The 22,896-nt window shown below is 38.0% G+C and overlaps 1 protein-coding gene across 5 annotated transcripts in view; it reads right to left on the reverse strand.

The window, feature by feature from the left end:
* The window catches only part of LOC112047624 (P protein), a 57,228-nt gene that overhangs the window by 22,480 nt on the left and 11,852 nt on the right, over positions 1–22,896 (reverse strand). For 4 of the 5 annotated variants that reach the window (XM_024084795.2, XM_024084794.2, XM_052882843.1 and 1 more), the window contains exons 2-3: positions 9,324–9,821; positions 2,275–2,449 (exon numbers count right to left, since the gene is read on the reverse strand). In XM_024084795.2, coding sequence (XP_023940563.1) covers positions 2,275–2,449; positions 9,324–9,528 — 380 coding nt within the window. In that variant the 5' untranslated portion in view covers positions 9,529–9,821. The remainder of the gene's footprint in view (positions 1–2,274; positions 2,450–9,323; positions 9,822–22,896) is intronic. The other variant, XM_052882842.1, reaches the window with a different exon arrangement.

Here is a 22,896-nt window from a genome sequence, read left to right on the forward strand (position 1 = left end):
ATTTCTAAAAGTAATTACTATTGTTTTACATTTTGGTGTTAATTAGCCTTCGAACATTACTAAAATTATTTATTTTATAATTAATCAAAATTAGACGACATGTATATTTTTCCTTTTCGAAATTGTATATTCAACTATATTTTTCATATTGTAATGTGTGTGTGTGTGTGTAAACTTGTAAACTTTTACTTTTTGATAATATTAGTATAGACAAGCGGACGCCCGCGACTTCGTCCGCCTTTAGACCTTAGAGGTATAATAGTATCGCTGAAAAAATGGAGTAACTTCTCCCGTTTTCCCAACATTTCTCTTCACTGCTCTGCTTCTATTGATCGTAGCGTGATCAATAGTATACTATAACCTGCCCAGGAGTATGAAGAATAATTGTACCAAGTTAAGTTAAAATCCGTCGAGAAGTTTTTGTTTCTATAACGAACATACAGACAAAAAATTTACTGATTGCGTTTTTAGCATCAGTATCGTTCACTAATCACTTAACAAATTACAACGCACACAAAACAAATTAATCAAGACACTATTTCATTACAATTTTTACACACCAACAAAAGATCTTTACACTAAAACAAAACTGTTCAATATCACGCAACTATACACATACAATACCTGTCTCATAATTAAAAAAATCATGACCAACACACTACATTCTACTATAACATTTAAGCATAGGACTAACAAGCTCAATCTCAGGAATAAATATAAAATCAATATTTGGCGACCACGGACAAAAACCTATGGAAATAAAAACATATTATGCGAGGGTGCTCAGTTATATAACAATCTGCCAAACTCCATTAAGGAGTTAAATAACATAAAAGCATTCAAGAAATCGATTAAATCCTACATCCTCACAAACTTGGACAAAATATTGAAAAAACAATGTAATTAAAATTTTGTTACAATAATGCATGCTGTCTGCAAAAATGACGATATGTTAACTCTAAGTTAAGTGAACAGTACGTTCTTTTTTGGAGAAATAAATATCTTTAAACCGAATCACCCGCTGGTAATTATTTTGGAAATATATTTCATGTACAGAATTGACCTCTCCACAGATTTATTATAAGTATAGATAGATTTTATGCTAACTTCCCCCTATTGCAGTATACGGTTAATGGGGATGATGACTAGGTTTGAATATATTGATTTTAATGATACATTCGGGTAAATAAGGTCAATGTTAACTAATTTATACATAAAAAGCAAAGATTGACTGGATATTTGCAAAATGAATAAGATTATAAAAGTTCAAATCTATTAAAAATATTTTATCGTAATTAGATGAAAATTCATACAGTTTTAGCTTCCTTACATTAAATGTGTCATTTTTTAATATATGAACTATTAACATAAACGCAGAAATAACAAAGATATATTTAGTAATTTTGTTTAAACGCCCATAGAAATCTAACGATCATTAATTGCCTACGACGTCATATGTGCGTACCATTTTGTATGGGGCGTTTTTCAGGGATCCGCGGCAGCGCCGCAAATCTGACCCTTTAAATCCCTGTAGCTCCGAAAGTAATGATCGCAGATACCCTGTTCCTTTTACAAAATTGCTTACTTACTTACTACTTACTTACTAATTGATACTCTTAATTTATATACAATTTAAAAAACTGTCGGCAGCCAGTCGCGAGGTCAGGTTTTTTGTCCGGTTTGTTTATATAAGTTGTGCACAGCGAGTGAAATTGCAATTATACACCCTTTTTAATGACATTTATCATTGTTTCAAGCAGATATTTCCGCTTTTAAACAATGATTAAATACTACACATATAATGTATTGTACCGATATTACGATTATTCACGTATCAGCCTATGTTTTATATAAAAATAATAACAATTCATTGTTGTGAACTTAGTGGTAGTTGGTTACACGTTTTTCGTTAAGTAATTATTATTTTGTAATCTCTCAAAAAACCTTTGCCTCCGATTCTGGAGAGTGTGGGTAAGAATCCGGTCCGGGGCATGCACTTTTCAGTTGTGTGCATTTTAGGAAATTAAATATCACGTGTCTCAAACGGTGAAGGAAAACATCGTGAGGAAACCTGCATACCAGGGAATTTTCTTAATTCTCTGCGTGTGTGAAGTCTGCCAATCCGCATTGGGCTAGCGTGGTGGACTATTGGCCTAACCCCTCTCATTCTGAGAGGAGACTCGAGCTCAGCATTGAGCCGAATATTGATTCATAATGATAATGACTTAATAGGCACTAACGATTAATGAGTTTTTGAAAACAAAACAAACAAACCCTCCATCCTTGCCCGGACCATGCACCAGCACTCCGTCCAAATTGCCATCAATGTATGGTATCTCTTCCACCCGGTTGTTGTTGAGATGTGGAGCCGACTTCACCAAGGGTAGCCGTTTCGATTCCGGCGTGGCACCATTACTGACTTTCAAAGGTATGTTCTCTTGTTTGCTAGCTGGAAAAAAAGATTTTTACATTAACTCAAATTTGTTTGTTTCATATAATAGCTAGCGGACGCCCGCGACTTCGTCCGCGTGGAATTTACTTTCTCAAAAATTCCTCGGGATCCATGGAATTTTCCGGGATAAAAAGTCTATGTGTTAATTCAGACATATATATAATCTATCCCTATTTCAAATTTCAGGTGATTCTGTTCAGTAGCCGAAGCGTAAAAGAATAACAAACATTCATACCATCTAAATCATAAGGTTTTCGCAAATCTCGTGAATCTAAGGATTTTTTCGGGACAAAAAGTAGCCTATGTGTTATCCAGTGTATCCAGAGTAAAATATATCGGTTCAGTAGTTGCGGCGTTAAAGAGTAACACACATCCAAACATACATCCAAACATCCATACAAACTTTCACGTTTATAATATTAGTAGGATGCATAATTTGCAAGTCCATTGAAATGTTACATTTGGGGTTGCGTCCTATGTATAATCATGAGTACAGAAAAATAGTACTCATAACTTTTTTATTTATGGTTCTACGACAAAAAATACTGGACCAAAGTTGTAGAGAATTTAATTTGCATCAATATATATCATAAATACATAAAAAAAACATACATACAGCCGAACGTAGAACCTTCTCCTTTTTGGAAGTCGGTTAAAAAGCATTTCAACCCCTATTTTCAAGATGGCGGCCGTGAGCCAAAAAAATAAATAGATAGGTAGAGGAAGGTTTATAAGTATAACTAGCGACCCGCCCCGGCTTCGTGCAAACTGATCGAGTGTTGGCGCGTTATGCATCATTCAGAACGCGACCAACACACGATCAGTTTTAACGGATGTCTAATCGTTAGCGCTGCAGGCATGTGGGCTTATCGTATAGTGAGTGGCTAGCATAACGCCTTACCTATGTCGAGCCACAATGTAACTTTTCACAATGTGTTTGCAATACGCACTCGTATCGCATTTTTCATTTTTGACTCGGTTCCAAGCAGACGTTTCGCAGACGCTATTTTTAAACCGGTTCGATCCGGTTTGAAGCGGCTCGGCGAGACTTTGTGTATACAACTTTATATAATACTTATGCATTGATGTATAATAACTGTGCGAGAACTTTGAATCCCTTTTTAACAATAACGCACGCGTGTTAGGATCCAATGGCTCACAGTTTCTAGCTTGATGTCAACCATTTATCTAGTGGGGGTCGACCAACACTGCGCTTTCCGGTGCAAAGTCGCTATTCCAGCACTTGGGAGTTGAGATCTCAATATAAATTTGGCTCAATCGAACAATGTGGCACACTCAGATTTGCGACTTTTTCATCCTACCGACCGACCTACCTACCTACCTATAACTCATTTAAATTTGGCACAGGTTGTTCGTTAAGTTTTGACAAAGAGGAGTGGAAATATAAAATGGTGTCTATCTATCCATAGTAATCATTATTATTTAACAACTTAGTACGTATATATTGACAGTTTTGAGTCTCCTTTTAGAATGAGAGGTGTTACGCTAATAGTCCACCACGCTCGCCCAATGCGAATTGGCATACTTCTTAAGTTCAGCATTATGCTGAGGCAGTAACCTTTTTAGCTGATGAAACTTAATGATTATCTGTATAGATTAACATGAATGTAAGTAATGTAGATTTAATAATTGTAACATAAGTGTAATCTAGATATAAGAAGAGACCGCACGCCAGGGAGCAAAGCTCTGCAGAGCCACTACCCAAGGTGTGCAGTCACTATTTTGTAAACTTTTGTCTTACTTTAATCATGTGTTAATTTTTTTCATTGTTTTTTTTTATTTATTTCATATTGTATGTTTGTGTTGTAATCAGCTAAATAAAACATTTTATTATTATTATTATTATTAAACATAGAGAATTGAGAAAATTCTCAGGGGTCTTCACGATGTTTTTCCTTCACTGTTTAAGACACGTGATATTCAATTTCTTAAAATGCACAAATAACTGAAAAGGGAATGTGATTGTGAATGCCCTGGACCGGATTCGAACCTATGCCTTCCATATCCACTGGGCTATCACGGCTCCATGGGTGTATATATACGAAAGTGAACTTGTTTCCACGAAGTCTTAAGTAAAAACATTACCTACCCTCCTTCTGACGCAGTCGGGTAAATACAGCAGTAGATACGGTACGTTCTTATACCAACAATAAGGCGATAAGGTCATGTACCTAAGTGTAAATGGTTTTGTTGTTCAAATGCTTAATTCTTGAAACTTTACCCAAGGTCCGATTACGTATGACGGTCAAATTTTTAACGTAAACAAATTAGGTACATATCAAGTATCGTGTTTACATACATAACAGCTTTATACAGAAGTTGCTAGCTAGGGTTGTCTACCGTACTATAATTTAGAGCATTGTACTATATAAAGGGTCTGCGTATATATTACGTTCTGTTGAAGACATACATACTTATATAGTACGCAAAAATACTGTATATTTTTTACATTAATTTTCGACAAAAGCAATTGCGTGTAGCACCGAACGTGTCTATCTTATTGTTGGTTACGAATAATTTAAAATTAAAAAAAACCATTTAACACTCTTATTAAGCCGGGTCCAGACGTGTACGTGACGTGACGCGTAATGTAATCCACCGTGTAATGTAATGCGAATTCTACGTGAGGACGGCACTACGAGCATTACATTACGGCGTTCGGGATGATCCATCGGCTATCGGTTCTTTGCGCGAACTCAAAGGCGCTATTGTAAAGCGAACTATTGGAAAGCGCTCTTGAAATAGATTCGCGTAGACAATTCGTTTTGAGTTCCTGTGCCGTCCACACGGTTGACACTAAATAACACGTAATATTACATTAAGCGTTACACACTTCTGTACCCGGCTTTAGACAAAATGCAGGAAGTGCTAATAAATATAGTTTTTAAAAAAATAAATAGGCAACAAATTATTAAATTTTAAATTATCTTAAAGTGCCTATTGACTCTTGACAAGAAGGTACACTGTAAGTGGTATGGAAAACAGAAGGTAAGCGAATCAGGAAGGAATCCAAAACTCTTCGTAAGAGTCCAAGGGACATTCACTATGTAACGAATCAGATTACTGTGATGTAATTTTTTAATCTATGGTATGGTGTAAAACTTTTAATCTATGGTAAAAGCCTGGGCGCTATAGTCTGGCAAGTTCGTTGATGATACTCCCATGATATGCGGGCGACGGAGGGAACGACTGCGCGGGTGTGAAATCATGCGTGTGGGGAAGTGAGGTTCATCAGTCGTGGGTTTTTCATTAATCGTTACACGGCCCCCGGCCCGCGCGGACCATCGAGAGTGTTACGAATGAAACTGCCAAGCTATACTAAACAATAAAATGTTAAATATGGGAAATCGAACCCATTACCTGCATAATATAAGTAATGCATTACCATATATGAAACAGTGGCCATCAAAACCAAAAAAGTACTTGTAAATAATATGTCTTCTGGCGTAGGTGCCAAATAGTTAACCGAATTCGTACACATGCTAATTCTACCTTTACAAATAAACTTAAATGGTAACGGATTTGTTAAGTGTTTGTTTATGTAAGAGTAACCATCTATTTTAAGGTGCGTGAGTGAATATGATGACAAGTGACCAATGGCATATGTATTCTGAGCCAATGGCCAGCACTAAGTATTAACAAGGTTAAACACTGAACAACAAGGGTGTAGATACCGCTGTGTCAGCCGTATTAATTATTAATATTAATAATACGGCGCCTCTGGACTACAGGGGCCCCTTACGTGTGATAGCAAAAATTAATAAAATGTAATCCACAATCTCACTTAAATCGGTGTTTCGCTGAAAAAAACTGCAGAGATTTCACTAACCCCTTACCCCTATACCCTACTCCTAAGTACTATACCCGTACTCTACTCTAATCCTACCCCTATTCAACCCGTGCTCTGTCACTACACTTCCCTTACCCTACCTTGGCCCTACCCTACCCTACCCCGACCCTAAGTATCCTAATCATCCTGGTTTTAAGCTAGACGCCACCAATCATATGGATACAGCCGTTCTGCTGTTCAAAAGTTGACCGGCGATTACACAACTTTTTTCTATAACTTACATTTTTAAACGTTTGATATGTTTTGAATGGAATGTCCGAATCTAATTAATAAAAAAAAAGTTAAATAAAGGTATTGAAACAGTCTTGAATCTGGAGTAGTTTCTTTTGATAAGAAATCATAGCAAGATAAAAAGGTCCTTTAAAGAGCCTTTTCTAATGACGGCATTTTCATTATTTTTTTAATAAAAGAATAATTAAGTATTGTGTCATAACTATAATAGTAAGGTATATGCTATCCCGACACTTTTTGTAGAAAATAATGTTTCCTGCAAATTTGTAGTACATACATTATTTTATTCTAACATCAGTAGTTTTTGCAGCGCACGCGGTGTTAGAATATTTCAGGTAAAATTTTTAAACCTTGTGTTACATTATTGGAGTTTTAGGAAGAATTCCATTTTTTTATAAAAATATAATATAGCCTAAAGCACTCTAGGATAGTGTAGCTTTCCAACAGTGAAAGAATTATTCAAATCGGTTCAGTAGTTTCGGAGCCTATTCATTACATACAAACAATTAAATCTTTCGTCTATATTAGTATAGACAGTATAGATTTACATTTTTATAGCATGAGGAAAATTTTACATTTAAATAAAGACCTTGGCAGAGCACATTTTTTGTTATTGTTGTTTTATATTGCGTGTTACGTGCTTTATGTATTTAAAGTCACATTAACCTATTTTAATTTTTGGTAGCAAAATATTCTGTATTCCTGGGACATGGTTTTTAGTTTCATACTTGGTGTTAAATGATGATGTAGTCTAAGACAGAAGCCTAGACGGCCTCTGTGGCGCAGTGGTATGCGCGGTGGATTAACATGACGGAGGTCCTGGGTTCGATTCTCGGCTGGGCCGATTGAGATTTTCTAAATTGGTCCAGGTCTGGCTGGTGGGAGGCTTTGGCCGTGGCTAGTTACCACCCTACCGGCAAAGACGTACTGCCAAGCGATTTAGCGTTCCGGTACGATGTCGTGTAGAAACCGAAAGGAGTGTGAATTTTCATCCTCCTCCTAACAAGTTAGCCCGCTTCCATCTTAGATTGCATCATCACTTACCATCAGGTGCGATTGTAGTCAAGGGCTAACTTGTAAAGAATAAAAAAAAGCTGGCTTATGTCAGCCTTTGACGAACAAATAATCTCGCATGCAGCGCTGACGGCTTGACATACACTTGACATGTGAGCTTACTTGATCGTCAGTGGCTGACATTGGTATTAGTTTATTCTACCCACACCTCTTACAGTTTCTACACGGCACCGTACTGGAACTTTAAGTTGCCTACCACCAGACCAGGCCTGAGCCACAAAATACATAAATGTAGGTACAACAGTAATGTAGAAAATATGAAATCCTACATTGATCCGAGCTCGAAATCGAACCCCCATTGAAATGAGAGTACATTGAAATATCACATTTTATGGGCTTAAAGTGCACGTGTCACCCAGCACCAAAAAGCGCAGTGTCATTCGACCCTTTATTAAGTGGACTAAGGACATCAAGCGGGTTGCAGGTAGCCGCTGGATGCTGGTGACTCGAGACCGTTTTGTTTGGAAATATATGCAGGAGGTCTATGTCCCGCAGTGGACGTCTATCGGCTGTTATTTATGATAATGGTGATGATGATGACAGAAAAATAAAATCCACCGTATGAAGGCTTCATTGGGTGTTTTTGTGAGAGCTGAGCTATTGAAATAATAATAAAAGATGGTCAATCTACACCTCAATGGGCGATACGCCCACGGGCTTAAAACGGAATGGTACTTGGCATTAGTTTACTTTAATTACGCAGCATAATAAATATATTTAAAACTGCTTCGTTCCAGTGTTTCCCCTGTTTTATGTTAATTTTTCATAACCTAACTTTGTTATCCCTTCACTATGATTAGGGTTATTATGTAACTCGGTGTACCACTCAAATAATAAGTCACTACATAGTATTTCATCCCATTTTCGTAATTGTGATCATCTTACATAGATATTTTACTGAAATGATCTTGACTACGTCATTTTACATCAAGTGGCAGTGATTTTTTTTTTGTTTTACGACTATCACCTCGTGTATTACTGTTACTTTATGTAAAATGAAAATACTTATGTAATTGTGTTCAAAATACGATGTTTAATGATTGCATAAACGAAAATATGATATAAAACGTTGTAGTGACTCATTATTTGAATGATACACCGAGATACATAATAACCCTGCTGATGTTAAGTGATGATGCAGTCAAGATAGTATAGCCATAATAGTTAAACGGTAAGAGTGGTCGGACTCATTACCGAGGGGTGGTGGTTCGATCCCCGCCCCGTTGGTTTATTGTCGTACCCACTCCTAACACAGTCTTTCTCGACTAATTGGAGGGGAATGGGAATATTGGTCATATAAAAAAAAATATGGCAAATATTCTTTTTTTTTTTTTAAAGATGGCAGCGGTCTTTTAGTAGCAAGTTTATTCTACACACACCTCTGACGGTTTCTAGACATTGTTTAGCTAAGCTGAGATTGTAAGCTATGGTGTTCCTCAAGGAAGATTACTTGGCCCGACCCTATTTCCTATAGACATCAAACAGCTATGCAACCTTTTCTTGCCCAATATATTAAAAGTTGCATATGACTTGGCTATTGTTGTTCGAAAGTACAAATGGCCAGAAACTAAAATAAACGCTTTATTGTATTAACGTTAAAAATATTTTGATGTGGCTTTCATTATTAGTTTGCAGTTTCAGAAATTAAATATAATGACTTTATAATAAAAACCAAATAAAAACAGATCAACTTACCGATTTCCTTCTCATATCGCTTCTGGAACTGCTCCAACTCAGGATCATACTTGATCTTCTTGGGCAACTTCAGCCAAACTTGGAGAGCTTCAGACGTCAGTTCCCCAGTGGACACCAGCGAGTACTGGCTTCTGCTTAGTTCTGGTGTTTCTGGTTTCCTGGAGACACCACTCCACTCTTTAACACGTTTAAACCATTTTGCCATTTTTTCTTTATTCAGTTTTTAACACTGTCAGCATATTGAAGTCATTTGGTCGAGGAAACATTAACTTTTATAACCGTTTTTCGGCAATAAACTATTTATTTCAGCGAACAGTTCAATTGATTTAAACTTCAGAAACTTTTGTTATACTTTCACAGAAATATCTTTTTTATTACAAGTTATTTTCACTGAATTATATTTTCTACTAAAATTGTTTATTATTTTGACTTTAAGTACAGTTTTCCACGAAAGTTGTCTTTTTTCTTTTATAAGCGTTTTGAAACTTTCCGTCACTTCTGTTAAGAAATTAATAAAATTCTGCTGTCACTATAAATACTCCTTGGTGTACAGATTTTATCAATTTGGATTTATTCTGTTATTTATTTATGCATTTATAATTATACTCATTTTATTTAACTAACACGTTTTTTTTAAATTAAGAAATTATTTACTTTAAAATACTTTGATTAATTTACTCGTATATTTAATAGAACTTGATATCCGTCTAATAGCTAGGAAGTCGTTCATTTAACTAAACCGTGTGTCAATATTTAAAGCTGTAATTAAATAAAACGATTCCAAGATACTCGTCAGTGTATTTGTGTAAGTATTTAGCTGAATACCCGTTCTTTGCCACAGAATTTCCGAGTAAACCATTAAGTAGAAAATCTGTATAAAAGCAACTCTGCGTTAATCCGATTAGGAAGTTTATCAGTCATCAGTAATCCGATATTTGAAAGAAAAGACAAAGCTATTTGTTAACTACTAAAGCCTACTTAACTGTGATGGTTTCTTTTAAGTTCAATATACCGTGTTAATTACCCACTCTAAAACTTTTTTTATATTCGTTGTTGTATGTTTAGGGTTAAAAGGAAAATACGGAACCCTTTTATCATCATCATCATCATCATCATATCAGCCGATGGACGTCCACTGCAGGACATAGGCCTTTTGTAGGGACTTCCAAACATCACGATACTGAGTCGCCTGCATCCAGCGAATCCCTGCGATTCGCTTGTTATGCTCACTTTATAATGTCTGTCTGTCAATACAGTTTATCTTGGAACGCGTGGAGGAATCGAACTAAAATGAAAACCATAATAGGCACTTAAAAGTTCAATAATAATAAAGTTTAGTTTAATAAATAAATTAATTCATTTAATAAATGACATAAATTGATTAATTAATTTAATAAATTACATAAATTAATTTAATAAATTAATTAATTAATTTAATTTACTTTAATAAACTTTACAGTCCCTAGAAACTGTAAAAACATCAAACTTCTAAGTAAAAAAACGGCCTTTCTCAAGGTCTATATATATCGTACTACTGTTAGACAGACATACAGAGATACATACGAATTCGAGACACACACTGTCCAGTAATATAAACATCGGTAGAATAGCACTGCTGATATTAAAGTCTTACCAGTTAAATTCATGACTATCAGAAATTTTTCGTAAACTTTATACTTTGTATGAATAAACCACCTAGAGACAACCGTCTATCTGAGTAGGTCATTTGATAGAGCGTGTACAAGCACATCAATGCATATAAATTTACATAAAATATCTTGCAATATTACTTACAGACCTATTAGCATGGGCGTAGCCAGGATTGGATCTAGGGGAGGCAGCTATACTTAAATTGATTATGAAACACGACTAAAACTCACGTGATATTAGGTCGGAGTTTCGAACCCATACGGGGCCCTTAGTCATGAGCTGGTTGTTGTATCGCGGCACGATCCAAACTTAACTTAAATACTATACTTAAATTGAGTATCTCACATTACTTATTGATACTGTCCGACCAAACCAGTTTTTATGGCCAAAACTAAAACCGAATTTCAGATTCAGCCACAGATTCGGTTTGGGCTGTAGTTTCGGCCAGTTTTCAACCGAATTTCCTGAACGAACCCGTCATATTTTTTTTTTATTTCGAGCCGAAACTGAAACCATCGAGTGGGACACTATATTGACAATCTCAATTCACAATACAGACGAAAGCACTGAGATTGAATAATGAGATTGAAAAATAAGAAACAATGCGCATCGTATTTGCCTTGCGCTACGGCGCCAGTAGCTACCCTTCTCAACTCACATCCCTCTTTGCTAAGGGGGGGGGGGCCTGCCCCCCCTGCCCACCTACCGTACCTCGCTACGCCCATGCCTATTTGTATGGGATTGAATGATGACGTGGGGAGTTCCACGTCACCAAACAATCCACACATGGTCAATGGGGTGTTTAATCATATTTACAGTGTCATTACTCATGAATGTGTGTTTACAATTTAAAATAGATTTTATTTGCATCGCAATTCGTTACAATCTGTTGATACAAACATCGTTTACAATAAAAAGTTCAACACTGTTGGTTTACGATGTCGTATATTTCCTTTAATGAGTACTTTAGGGTGCTTTAGGTTTAGAGATCTTGTAGGATCTTTAAGAGACATTAACGAGAAGTGCTTGTAAACTAAGCCTACTTGGAATAAATGCTTTTTTTGAATTTTAATTTTGTTTTAGAATTTTAGATATAGGAAGGATTGTTGATCATGAAATGGTTATTTTAGAATTTTAGAAGCACGCTCGAGTGACGAAGAGCTTACGTAGTTTGCTATGTGCGTAATGAGTAAAATATTTAAGCTTTACTTTAATTCACTTGAAAGCTGAAGGAGTTTCGACACAAACTTTCAACCCTTGTTTCAACTTCGCGTCAAAAAGTATTCTACTTATAGCGTTTTATTTGAATTATTTCAGTAGATCCAGCGTGATGCCCGGTCAATAGATACTGAAGTCATTATATGGTTTCAGTATCCATTATACGGGGTGCTCGAGAGTATTTTCCATAACTTCAAGGTGTTGACGAGATTACTTGTTGGAACCGAACTGCATAACTAATTTTATTAACTAAAAAACAAAGTTTTAATGTTTTCATACTTGTACAAAGTAATTCAAATAATTCCGACTGATGATACCTCAAAGCCGATTTCGACTACAGCGACGCTTCAGACTCCTCAAATCAGGGTAAGGAACTCGGATGTATAGTTCTCTACATAGGGCACAGGTTAGCACACCATCACAGTAATTGTATGGAATTGCGGCAGGTGGACGAAGCTTAAGATCATCTCGCTGCCGATCTAAGTCGAGTCGACGTTGTTGTTCAAACTCCTTTGTCTTGTCTTTCACCGTTTGTCTCCACTTTGCACGATTTGTAGTCATGTCCTCCCAACGCGAGGGATTTATATTACAACGTTTTAAGTGTCTTTTCAGAACATCTTTGTACCGAAGGTACTGGCCGCCAGACTTGCGCTTGCCATTCTGGAGTTCTGAAAAGAAGATGCGTTTAGCTACCCGCTCATCCGGCATTCGCAGGACATGCCCACACCAACGTAGTTGTCGCTTAATAAGGTAAGCCTCAATTCCATCCACACCGGCCCTTCGTAGCACTTCAGTATTGCGCACTTGATCGAGCCATCGGATCCTCATTATGCTCCTGAGACACCGAAGGTGGAAACGGTCGAGTGTGCGTATGTGATGACGATATAAGCACCACGTCTCAGCCGAATATAAAAGGTTAGGCAATACAACAGCCATATATACTGACACTTTCGTAGACAGTTTCAGGTCGTCCGAAAGCGAATTCTGACACCTTCATTCACAATTTGCAAAACTTCGCGTACTACGGCTGCGAAATACAAAGCGAACATGGTGGGTGCCAGAACACACCCTTGCTTGACCCCGCACGTAACATGAAAAAAGTCCGAAAGCGAATTCTGACACCTTCATTCACAATTTGCAAAACTTCGCGTACTACGGCTGCGAAATACAAAGCGAACATGGTGGGTGCCAGAACACACCCTTGCTTGACCCCGCACGTAACATGAAAAAAGTCCGACTGCTCGCCATCAACTGCTACACAACACGTCATATTGTCATGGAGGAAGCGCAAAAGTTTCACGAACTTCTCTGTGCAGCCCAGTTTTTCTAACAGTATCCACAACGTAGTTCTTGGTACACTATCGAAAGCCTTCTCAAGGTCTACGAAACACAAGTAGATGGATTGCCCTTGTTCTCTGCTTTTTTCTTGCAGTTGACGGACACAGAAAATAGCTTCACATGTACCACGTTCAGGCCGGAAGCCAAACTGAGTTTCTGGTAGCAAGCTTTCTGACAATGGCTTTAGGCGGTTCAAAAGCAACCTGGCAAAGATTTTACCAGGAGAAGATAAGAGAGATATACCCCGATAGGAATTGCATTCAGAGCGGTTACCTTTGTTTTTGTAGAGAGGAATAATCTGTGATGTCTTGAATGTATCTGGAACACGTTCCTCGTCCCACATACGCCCAAAAAGATTCCAGATGACTTTGTGAATCTCCTCGCCACAGTATTTTAGAAGCTCCCCTGATAAAAGGTCCGTACCCACCGCTCGACCGTTCCTTTGTTGATTAATGGCAATGACGACCTCAGACAATGACAGCGGCTCGTCCAAATTTGTAAATACGGGAAGCTGTGGCAACATTGCAATATGCTGAAGATCCACTCCTCGATCAACATTGAGCAGCGTTTTAAAATGACTTGCCCATCTGTTCAGTACCTCTTCCTTGGTTTTTAGTAGGTGGTCACCGTTGACAGTCTTCAACGGTACTCTGATGCGAGGGGTGGTACCAATCAGCCTACGAACATTGTAGTAAAACTCTCCGAACTGATTTGTATCAGAAAGCCACTGTATGTGACGTGCTCTGTCCTGCCACCATCTGTTCTTCGTTTCACGACAGAGCTTGCGCAGCTCCACACCACTCATCTTGATGTTAGCAGGTAACTCCCCTTGCCGCTTGCCTGTATGTTGTTGTAGAAGAGATCGGTGCCTACTAATAGCAGCCTTTAGGCATTCATCATTTACGTCAAACCAGTCTATGTTCTTAGCCGCTTTACGCCCTATTATGGATTCAGCTGTGTCCAGAAGGTGAGAGGAGAAGATCGTCCAATCAATACCTACAGTATCTGATCCGAGTATTGGAAACGTTTGTTCCAGGGATTGCCGATACTCCTCTCTCACTCCTGAGTTTCTAAGCTTTTCTAAATCCAAACGTAAGGACTTAGCGTTGCAAGATCTTCGAGGAGCACGTAAACAGAGCTTCAATTTAGTAATAACCAGGCGGTGGTCAGTCCAGCAGTGCGCACTACGCATTACGCGCGTGATTTGCACTTGGGATAGATCGCGATGTCTTACTATTGCATAGTCAATTAGATGCCAGTGCTTGGATCTTGGGTGCATCCAAGTTGTTTTATACTTGGCAGCTAACCGAAACATGGTATTAGTAATTGCTAGGTCGAATTCAGCACAGAAACTTAGTAACAGTTGGCCGTTACTATTTATGTTACCAACACCATGTCTTCCTAGCACTTTCGGCCACGCTGTATAATCTTTCCCCACTCTGGCGTTGAAGTCCCCTAGAATTATCATTTGCTCTCTAGAGCGGATACTTTGGACATAGCGAGTTAAGTCCTCATAGAATTTTTCCCTAATCTCAATAGGTTTGTCAAGCGTAGGTGCATATACACTGATGATATTCAGAAAGTTGTCATTTTCTAAGTGAAGGCGCAGAGTGCTCATGCGATCAGATATATGTATGGGGTACTCCCAGAGGCGCTTTACTAAGTTATTCCTAATAGCAAACCCTACGCCTGACCTTCTTGTTTCAGTCTCCGGAGTGCCTTTCCAAAAGAAAGTATAACCACCACCATGCTCCGTTAACTCTCCTTCATCAGGAAGATGCGTTTCACTGATAGCAGCCACATCTATGTCAAAGCGGCGGAGCTCTCGAGCTACGATAGCCGTCTTTCTTTCAGGACAGGCATTATTATCGTGATCAAGAAGCGTACGGACATTCCATGCGCCTAAGGTTATGCTAGAAGTTATAGATCTATTGTTACGTTTGTAGCGTCGACCACGATATTTCAGATGTAGGGGCAGCCGTGGTTACTACCTTCCCTATATAGTGGAGTGAGCATTTGTTTGGAGCACCTTTTCTAGCTCCCTCCCTGGCGGCGCAGGGAAAGCAGTGCCTCCCTAAATAGGGCTGCTTTGTCACCCCGGGTGTTGCCGAGTTCACACTGTCACCCCAAGCGCAGTGCAAAAGCGACCACGGCGCATCACACACCCCCGGAGCCGCCTGTGTGTAGGCATCAGACAAAATCCAGTAAACATCATACCGAACTTCTTTAATTCAACCCATCGCCACAGGACTTAATTTAATCGGAGTCCAAAATTTCGGAAGCAGTCAGGTGCGCAGGATATATTAGGGTGCAGCAGTGTTTGCGCAGGACACAGATGCACACACTCGTCTTCACTTCTCTGGGTCCAGTGGAACGGAAATCCGCTACGATTGGAGAGAAGATCAGATGTTGTGTCTGGCCGACGGTTTCTATCGCCCTCTACCGCCGCCCTAGGCCATCCACCTTGCCTTGCTGCCTCGCCGAGTCCGCCAATTCCGTTGCATATCTGCGTTGGGTTGCCTTTCTCGCCAGGGCAGACTATATGCACTTTTGCGGGAGGGATCCGCTGAAAGCCTTTCACTGAAGTGTCAGGCCCCCTCTTCCAGGTTTAGCCCGCGAATCAGCGCGGTTTACCGGGGTGTGGCCGCCGCGTGCAATACGGCTGCTTGGAGCCACTGGAGAGAGTTTGTGGGGTATCAACGCATTTAACTTGACCATATCGTTTAATACTTGTAGATATAAACCAACTGACAATACAGGCGCTAATACTCCACTACACCCCCGACACTACAATTCCGACTATCCCATGTAACACACGCCTTTAACAATCGTTGCATTTAAAAATACGTGAAACAATAAGACAATTGGTTACCTCATTATTATAAGGACTAGCGGACGCCCGCGACTTCGTCCGCGTGGAATTCAGTTTTTCACAAATCCCGCGGTAACCATGGATTTTTCCGGAATGAGAAGTATGTGTTAATCTAGAGTAAAATCTATTTCCGTTCCAAATTTCAGCCAAATCGCTTCAGTAGCCGCAGCGTAAAAGAGGAATAAACATACTCACACACACACAAACTTTCGCCTTTATAATATTACTAACGGACGCCCGCGACTTCGTCCGCGTAAAAATTGATGTAAACTTCTCTACCTCTACCTTACCCTGCTCGTAAACCTACCCAACCCTACCCTACCCCTACCTTACTTCTACCCTACCGCTAACGCTAACCCTTCCCTCCCCCCACCTTACCCTACCCTAACCCTACCCGTAACCTATCCATACCCTATCCTACCCTACCCCTAATCTACCCCTAATCTACCCCTAATCTACCCCTACCCTACCCCTACCTTACTCCTACCCTACCGCTAACCTTAACCCTTCCCTACCCCTACCTTATCCCTACCCTAACCCTACCCTACCCGTACCCTACCCCTACCCTACCCTACCCCTATCCTACTCCTCCCCTACCCTATACGTTCCATATCCTTCCCCTACCTCTACCTTGCCCCTACCCTACACTACCTCTACCTTATCCGTACCCTACCCTACCCTACACTTTCCCTAAATTACCCCTACCCTACCTCTATCCTACCCCTTCCCTACCTCTATCCTATCCCTACCCTCAGCAAAATTGGTCCAGCCTTTTGTGCGTGGTGCAATGACCAAAAGACTATAATTTCCCAAACGACTTCTATGCTAATACTATAAAGAGGTATAGTTTGTGTGGTTGTCGGGGGTAATCTCTGGATCTACTGGACCTATTTGGAAAATTCTTTTACCAATAGAAAGCTACATTATTTGCGAGTGTCATAGGCTATGTTTGGTCTTCATATTCACACGGGAACGGGAACCTCGTAATAGGGATGATGACAGTTTTTTAAATTGTATATAAATTAAGAGTATACTAATAGCAAAGCAATTTTGTAAAAGGAACAGGGTATCTGCGATCATTACTTTCGGAGCTACAGGGATTTAAAGAGTCAGATTTGCGGCGCTGCCGCGGATCCCTGAAAAACGCCCCATACAAAATGGCTCGAAATAATGACGTCATAGGCAATGTAATGATCGTTAGATTTGTATGGGCGTTCAAATAAAATTACTAATATCTTTGTTATTTGTGCGTTTATGCTCATAGTTCATATATTAAAAAATGACACATTTAATGTAAGGAAGCTAAAACTGTATGAATTTTCATCTAATTACGATAAAATATTTTTAATAGTTTTTGAAATTTTATAATCTCATTTATGTTGCAAATATCCAGACAATGTTTGCTTTTTATGTATAAATTAGTTAACATTGACCTTATTTACCCGAATGTATCATAAAAATCAATATATTCAAACCTAGTCATCATCCCCATTGAAACCGCGGGGCGTCATATAGCGGCATTTCTGCGACTTTCAGAAATTTTGTATTATCTCCGAAACTATATAACTAATTAACATACTGTAAAGGACAAATCTTATCTCTATAATATCCTTGTGATTATTAAATCATTTATTTTGATAAGGATTTAAGTTTAGTTGTGTAAATAATGACGTAAACCTTAGTTTAAAATTTAAATAATTTATTAAAGTACTTATGGTACTATATCTGCTAAAATATAAAAGATAGATATATGGTGTCGCGGACTTTTTTGTAGAACTTTTAAAGGTTCAAAAAGCCTCCATACATTTATTTCAGTTATATGCAATGGTTGAGGCAGCGCATGCGAATAAGTAAGTTTTTCGGTCTGACCTGTAAGAGAAAACCCGCGATATCTCAGTAGTTATATATGATAGAAATATAAAATATAGCCTATAGCACTCCCCGATAACGTAGCATTCTATTGGTGAAAGAATTTTTAAAATCGGTCTAGTAGTTCCGAAGATTACCCCATTTCAAAAAATTGTTACTTACAAACTTACAAACTTACAAACTTTACCTCTTTTTATTATTAGTATAGATGTGTAAAGGACACATTTTAAAATCTATTTACAAAATAAATATTATTTACTCCGAATATATTCATTTTAGAACACGAGTTCCTTGAAAATTTTTAATTAATTTTTTTAAGTATAATCCCTCCAACAAAAACATCTCCAATGTACAAATATTGAATGGTTTTTTTTTTATTCTTTACAAGTTAGCCCTTGATTACAATCTCACCTGATGGTAAGTGATGATGCAATCTAAGAAGGAAGCGGACTAACTTGTTAGGAGGAGGATGAAAATCCACACCCCCTTTCGGTTTCTACACGACATCGTACCGGAACGCTAAATCGCTTGGCGGTACGTCTTTATCGGTAGGGTGGTAACTAGCCACGGCCGAAGCCTCCCACCAGCCAAAACACTTTACAAGTTACAGTTCTATCTTGTACATAAATGTATCCTGTGGTTATAAGTATAGATACATTTGTTTTGTTTGAATAATCTTTTCAAACAGTGTTATTAAAAGTGTATTAAGCTGGTACTTCAGGAGTTCCAACGTGTTTGGCGGCTTGTTCTTGTAATAACACAAACGTAATCATTATTTACGTATTATGATAACTTAACTCGTCAACGTCTTATCAAATGTTTGCCATAAAGCTTAATGGAGTTGTTGAATAGAAGCAGGCGTTATTTTGTAGAAGGTTATTAGGAATTTTTGTCAAGAATATATTTGAACTAGCTGACGCCGCACGGTTTCACCCGCGTGGTTCCCGGTCCCGTAGGAATACGGGGATAATATATAGCCCTCCTCAATAAATGGGCTATCTAACACTAAAAGAATTTTTCAAATCGGACCAATAGTTCCTGAGATTAGCGCGTTCAATCACACAAACAAACAAACAAACAAACAAACAAACAAACTCTTCAGCTTTATAATATTAGTATAGATATGCAATTTCGAAAAGGGCACATGTCGGATATGTTAACACATCTCCTAAATATAAAATATCGAATAACATATTTAGATTAAATCTAAAATAAATAAATTTGGTAATTTAAAAAGGCTAATTTACACCAAAATATATCACAATAGTTACTTTTAGAAATTATACACTGGTTTGGAAAATAATCAGTTGTGTTTTTAATTCCTGGACTTTTTAAATTTTCAGACATGTGCCCTTTTCGAAATTTCATATTCATTTGCTTTTTAACCGACTTGAAAAAAAAAGGAGGAGGTTTCTCAATTCGACCGTATATATTTTTCGTTTAGTAGTGTTACGATGTCAATAGTTATGTTGCAGGGATCAACTTAATGTTGAGCTTGATTAAGTCAAAGATTATTTTATAGATACGTCACTAGTGCGTCGAAACTAAGGCGAACAGAGGCGCCTAATTGATTTAATTTCATATTAGTTGCATTTATTTAAACAAATAATATCTAAATATTGTCTACAATGTAGAGTTGTGTGTTCAGGAAGTGTAAAAACTATAATTGTATTGGATAGAAGTAGGTGTTACTTTGCGGAAGTTAATCTTGAATACATAAAAAAATTATTAATTTTGCTATCATCCGCGAAAAGCCGACGAACCCATGCACGTTGTAGAGTCAACATCTCCTGAGGAGTATTTTGTCGGACTTGGATGACGTTGTCGCATGGGTTCGTCGGACTTTCGCGGATGATAGTAAAATACATAATTTTTTATCTACTATAATTATAGATATTGTGCATGTTTGCGCTCAGTGGAGTAGCAAAGTACGGATTATTTTCTTCGGTGATTTTGTAGGCACGTAGCATGTCTGTTGTATAAAATATATTTGGATTACGCACTGAAAATTAACGAACGAACGAAGAATAACAATATTTCAAGTCACATTTGAATGTAAGAAGAAAATGAAAGAAATGAAAGAATTTGAACCTACTACCTACACAATCATCGCCAAAAGTGATCCGAATTTAGCAACTCCATGCACAATTTTATTTACATTATTGTATATCTAAGTTTTAATATTTTTTTATACTTCTTTAAGACACAACTCGACATTGTAGACAATATTCAGGTTTTATTTGTTTAAATAACTTTCGTTGTTAACAATGTAATAGGGATGATGACAGTTTTTTAAATTGTGTATAAATTAAGAGTACACTAATAGCAAAGCAATTTTGTAAAAGTAACAGGATATCTGCGATCATTACTTTCGGAGCTACAGGGATTTAAAGGGTCAGATTTGTGGCGCTGCCGCGGATCCCTGAAAAACGCTCCATATAAAATGGTACGATTTAGTGACGTCGTTGCCTCGCTGATCGTTAGGTTTGTAAATTACTAATATCTTTGTTATTTGTGCGTTTATGTTTATAGTTCATTTATTGAAAAATGTCACATTTAATGTAAGGAAGCTAAAATTGTATGAATTTTCATCTAATTACGATAAAAGATTTTTAATAGATTTTGAAATTTTATTATCTCATTTATTTTGCAAATATCCAGACAATCTATGCTTTTTATGTATAAATTAGTTAACATTGACCTTATTTACCCGAATGTATTATAAAAATCAATATATTCAAACCTAGTCATCATCCACATTAGCCACTTTTGTCCCCCTCAGTATCGACACTTTAGTGACATGTCTAATTGTATAAAATCTTTGCCTAATACCTCATGGTCTGTACAGCCTAAGTAGACTAATGACGCAATACCAGGAAAAACTCGTGAAATTCTTATCAACAAATTGTTTTAAAGCTTAGCAGAGTTTGTTTAGAAGTCGTCGTTGAAATTTCTAGGTGACATTGTGTATTTTTGGTTGCTACGACATTGACGGTAAATCGGTTTTGTAGGTCACTTGTAGCATTAAGGTTAGGTAGTAGAAATACGGAAGTTTCTAGGTTCAATCCACGAATGTTGAATATTTTTCGCACATAGTGAAATATAACGAGGACGCACCTATATAAATAAGCCATCTTTACTGATATGAGGGACAGTATAGTAATTACGAGTACGAGGCGATAGCCGAAACTTTGGCCGAAATTTTGTTCATGCTCCCATTTCAAGGGTCTAGACCTTAAATTTTCCTTCAGTAAAACAAGTTAGCCCCTAAATCTGATCTCATCTGATGGTAAGTGATGACGTAATCTACGATGAAAGTGGGCTAACTTGTTAGAATGAAAATCCACACCCCTTTCGGTTTCTACACGACATGGTACCGGAACGCTAAATCGCTCGTCGGTACGTTTTTGCCGGGAGGGTGGTAACTAGCCACGGGCGAAGCCTCCCGCCAATCAGATCTGGACTAATTAAAAAAACCTCAATCCACCCAGCTGCGCCACATTTTTTAAGGGATATCATGAGGCATCTTGTCTCCAGTCACCAGACCCATTGCCTCGTAGCAACCCCTCGCTAGGAACCCTTTATAAATTTGATCTTTAAGTTGTTTAAGGGTTGCCACGAAGCTAAGTGCAACCCCCGCACCCACGATATCATTGCGACGGTTAAGTCTTTGAAACGTTATAAGGGTTGTTGTTGTTAACTCCATTGTTGCTTATCCTACCTTAGGTAGGTACTTACAAGTACCTATGGAAGTGCATGGGATTAGAACGCCGTTCAAGTCTGTCGGTCGTCGTTGGTCTGGAAAGTTTGTTGATGACACTCGCATGATATGCGGGCGACGGGGGGAAAGACTGCGCGGGTGGGTGCGTGCGGGAACACTTTCCCATCAGGTGCATCAGTAGTGGGTTTTTCATTCATCGCTACACGCCCCCTGGCCCGCGCGGACCATCGGAGTTTTACGAACGAACTTGCCAAGCTTTTACGAAGATCTGGCTAGCTCTCAAATACTAGTATAACAATAATTTTGACATTACTATGGATAACACAAGAATACGTTGTGAGGTCGTCACATATGGCCATTGTATGCAACTCCGTTTTTGTTATTGTGACGCCGTCGCCCATACTCATTGCGTCTTGCACATGTTTTATTCAAATATTTCTAAAGCCTAGGACACATGCGTTGCATCGTACTTGTTATCTATACTATTATTACAAAGAGGTAAAGTTTGTGGTGTTGTAGGAGGTAATCTCTGAATCTACAGAACCGATTTTGAAAATTCTTTTACCACTTTAAAGCCACGTTCATTGTGAGTGTTAAAGCTTATATTTTATCCCGATATTCTCACGGAATAGGAAGTATGCAGGTAAGACAGCGTGGGCGTATACTAATCTACATCTATTCTATACCTACTTATAATAAATCTGTAGAGAGCTCAATTGAGTACATTAAATATATTTCCAAAATAACTATCAGGGGTGATCAGTGATCGATACTGATGGCAAAAATACAATCAGTAAATTTTTTGTCTGTCTGTCTGTCAGTATTATCGTTATAGAAACAAAAACTACTCGACAAATTTTAACGAAACTTGGTACATTTATTCTTCATACTCCTAGGCAGGTTAT

Source organism: Bicyclus anynana, chromosome 8, assembly GCF_947172395.1.
Source record: "Bicyclus anynana chromosome 8, ilBicAnyn1.1, whole genome shotgun sequence".
Taxonomy (NCBI): domain Eukaryota; kingdom Metazoa; phylum Arthropoda; class Insecta; order Lepidoptera; family Nymphalidae; genus Bicyclus; species Bicyclus anynana.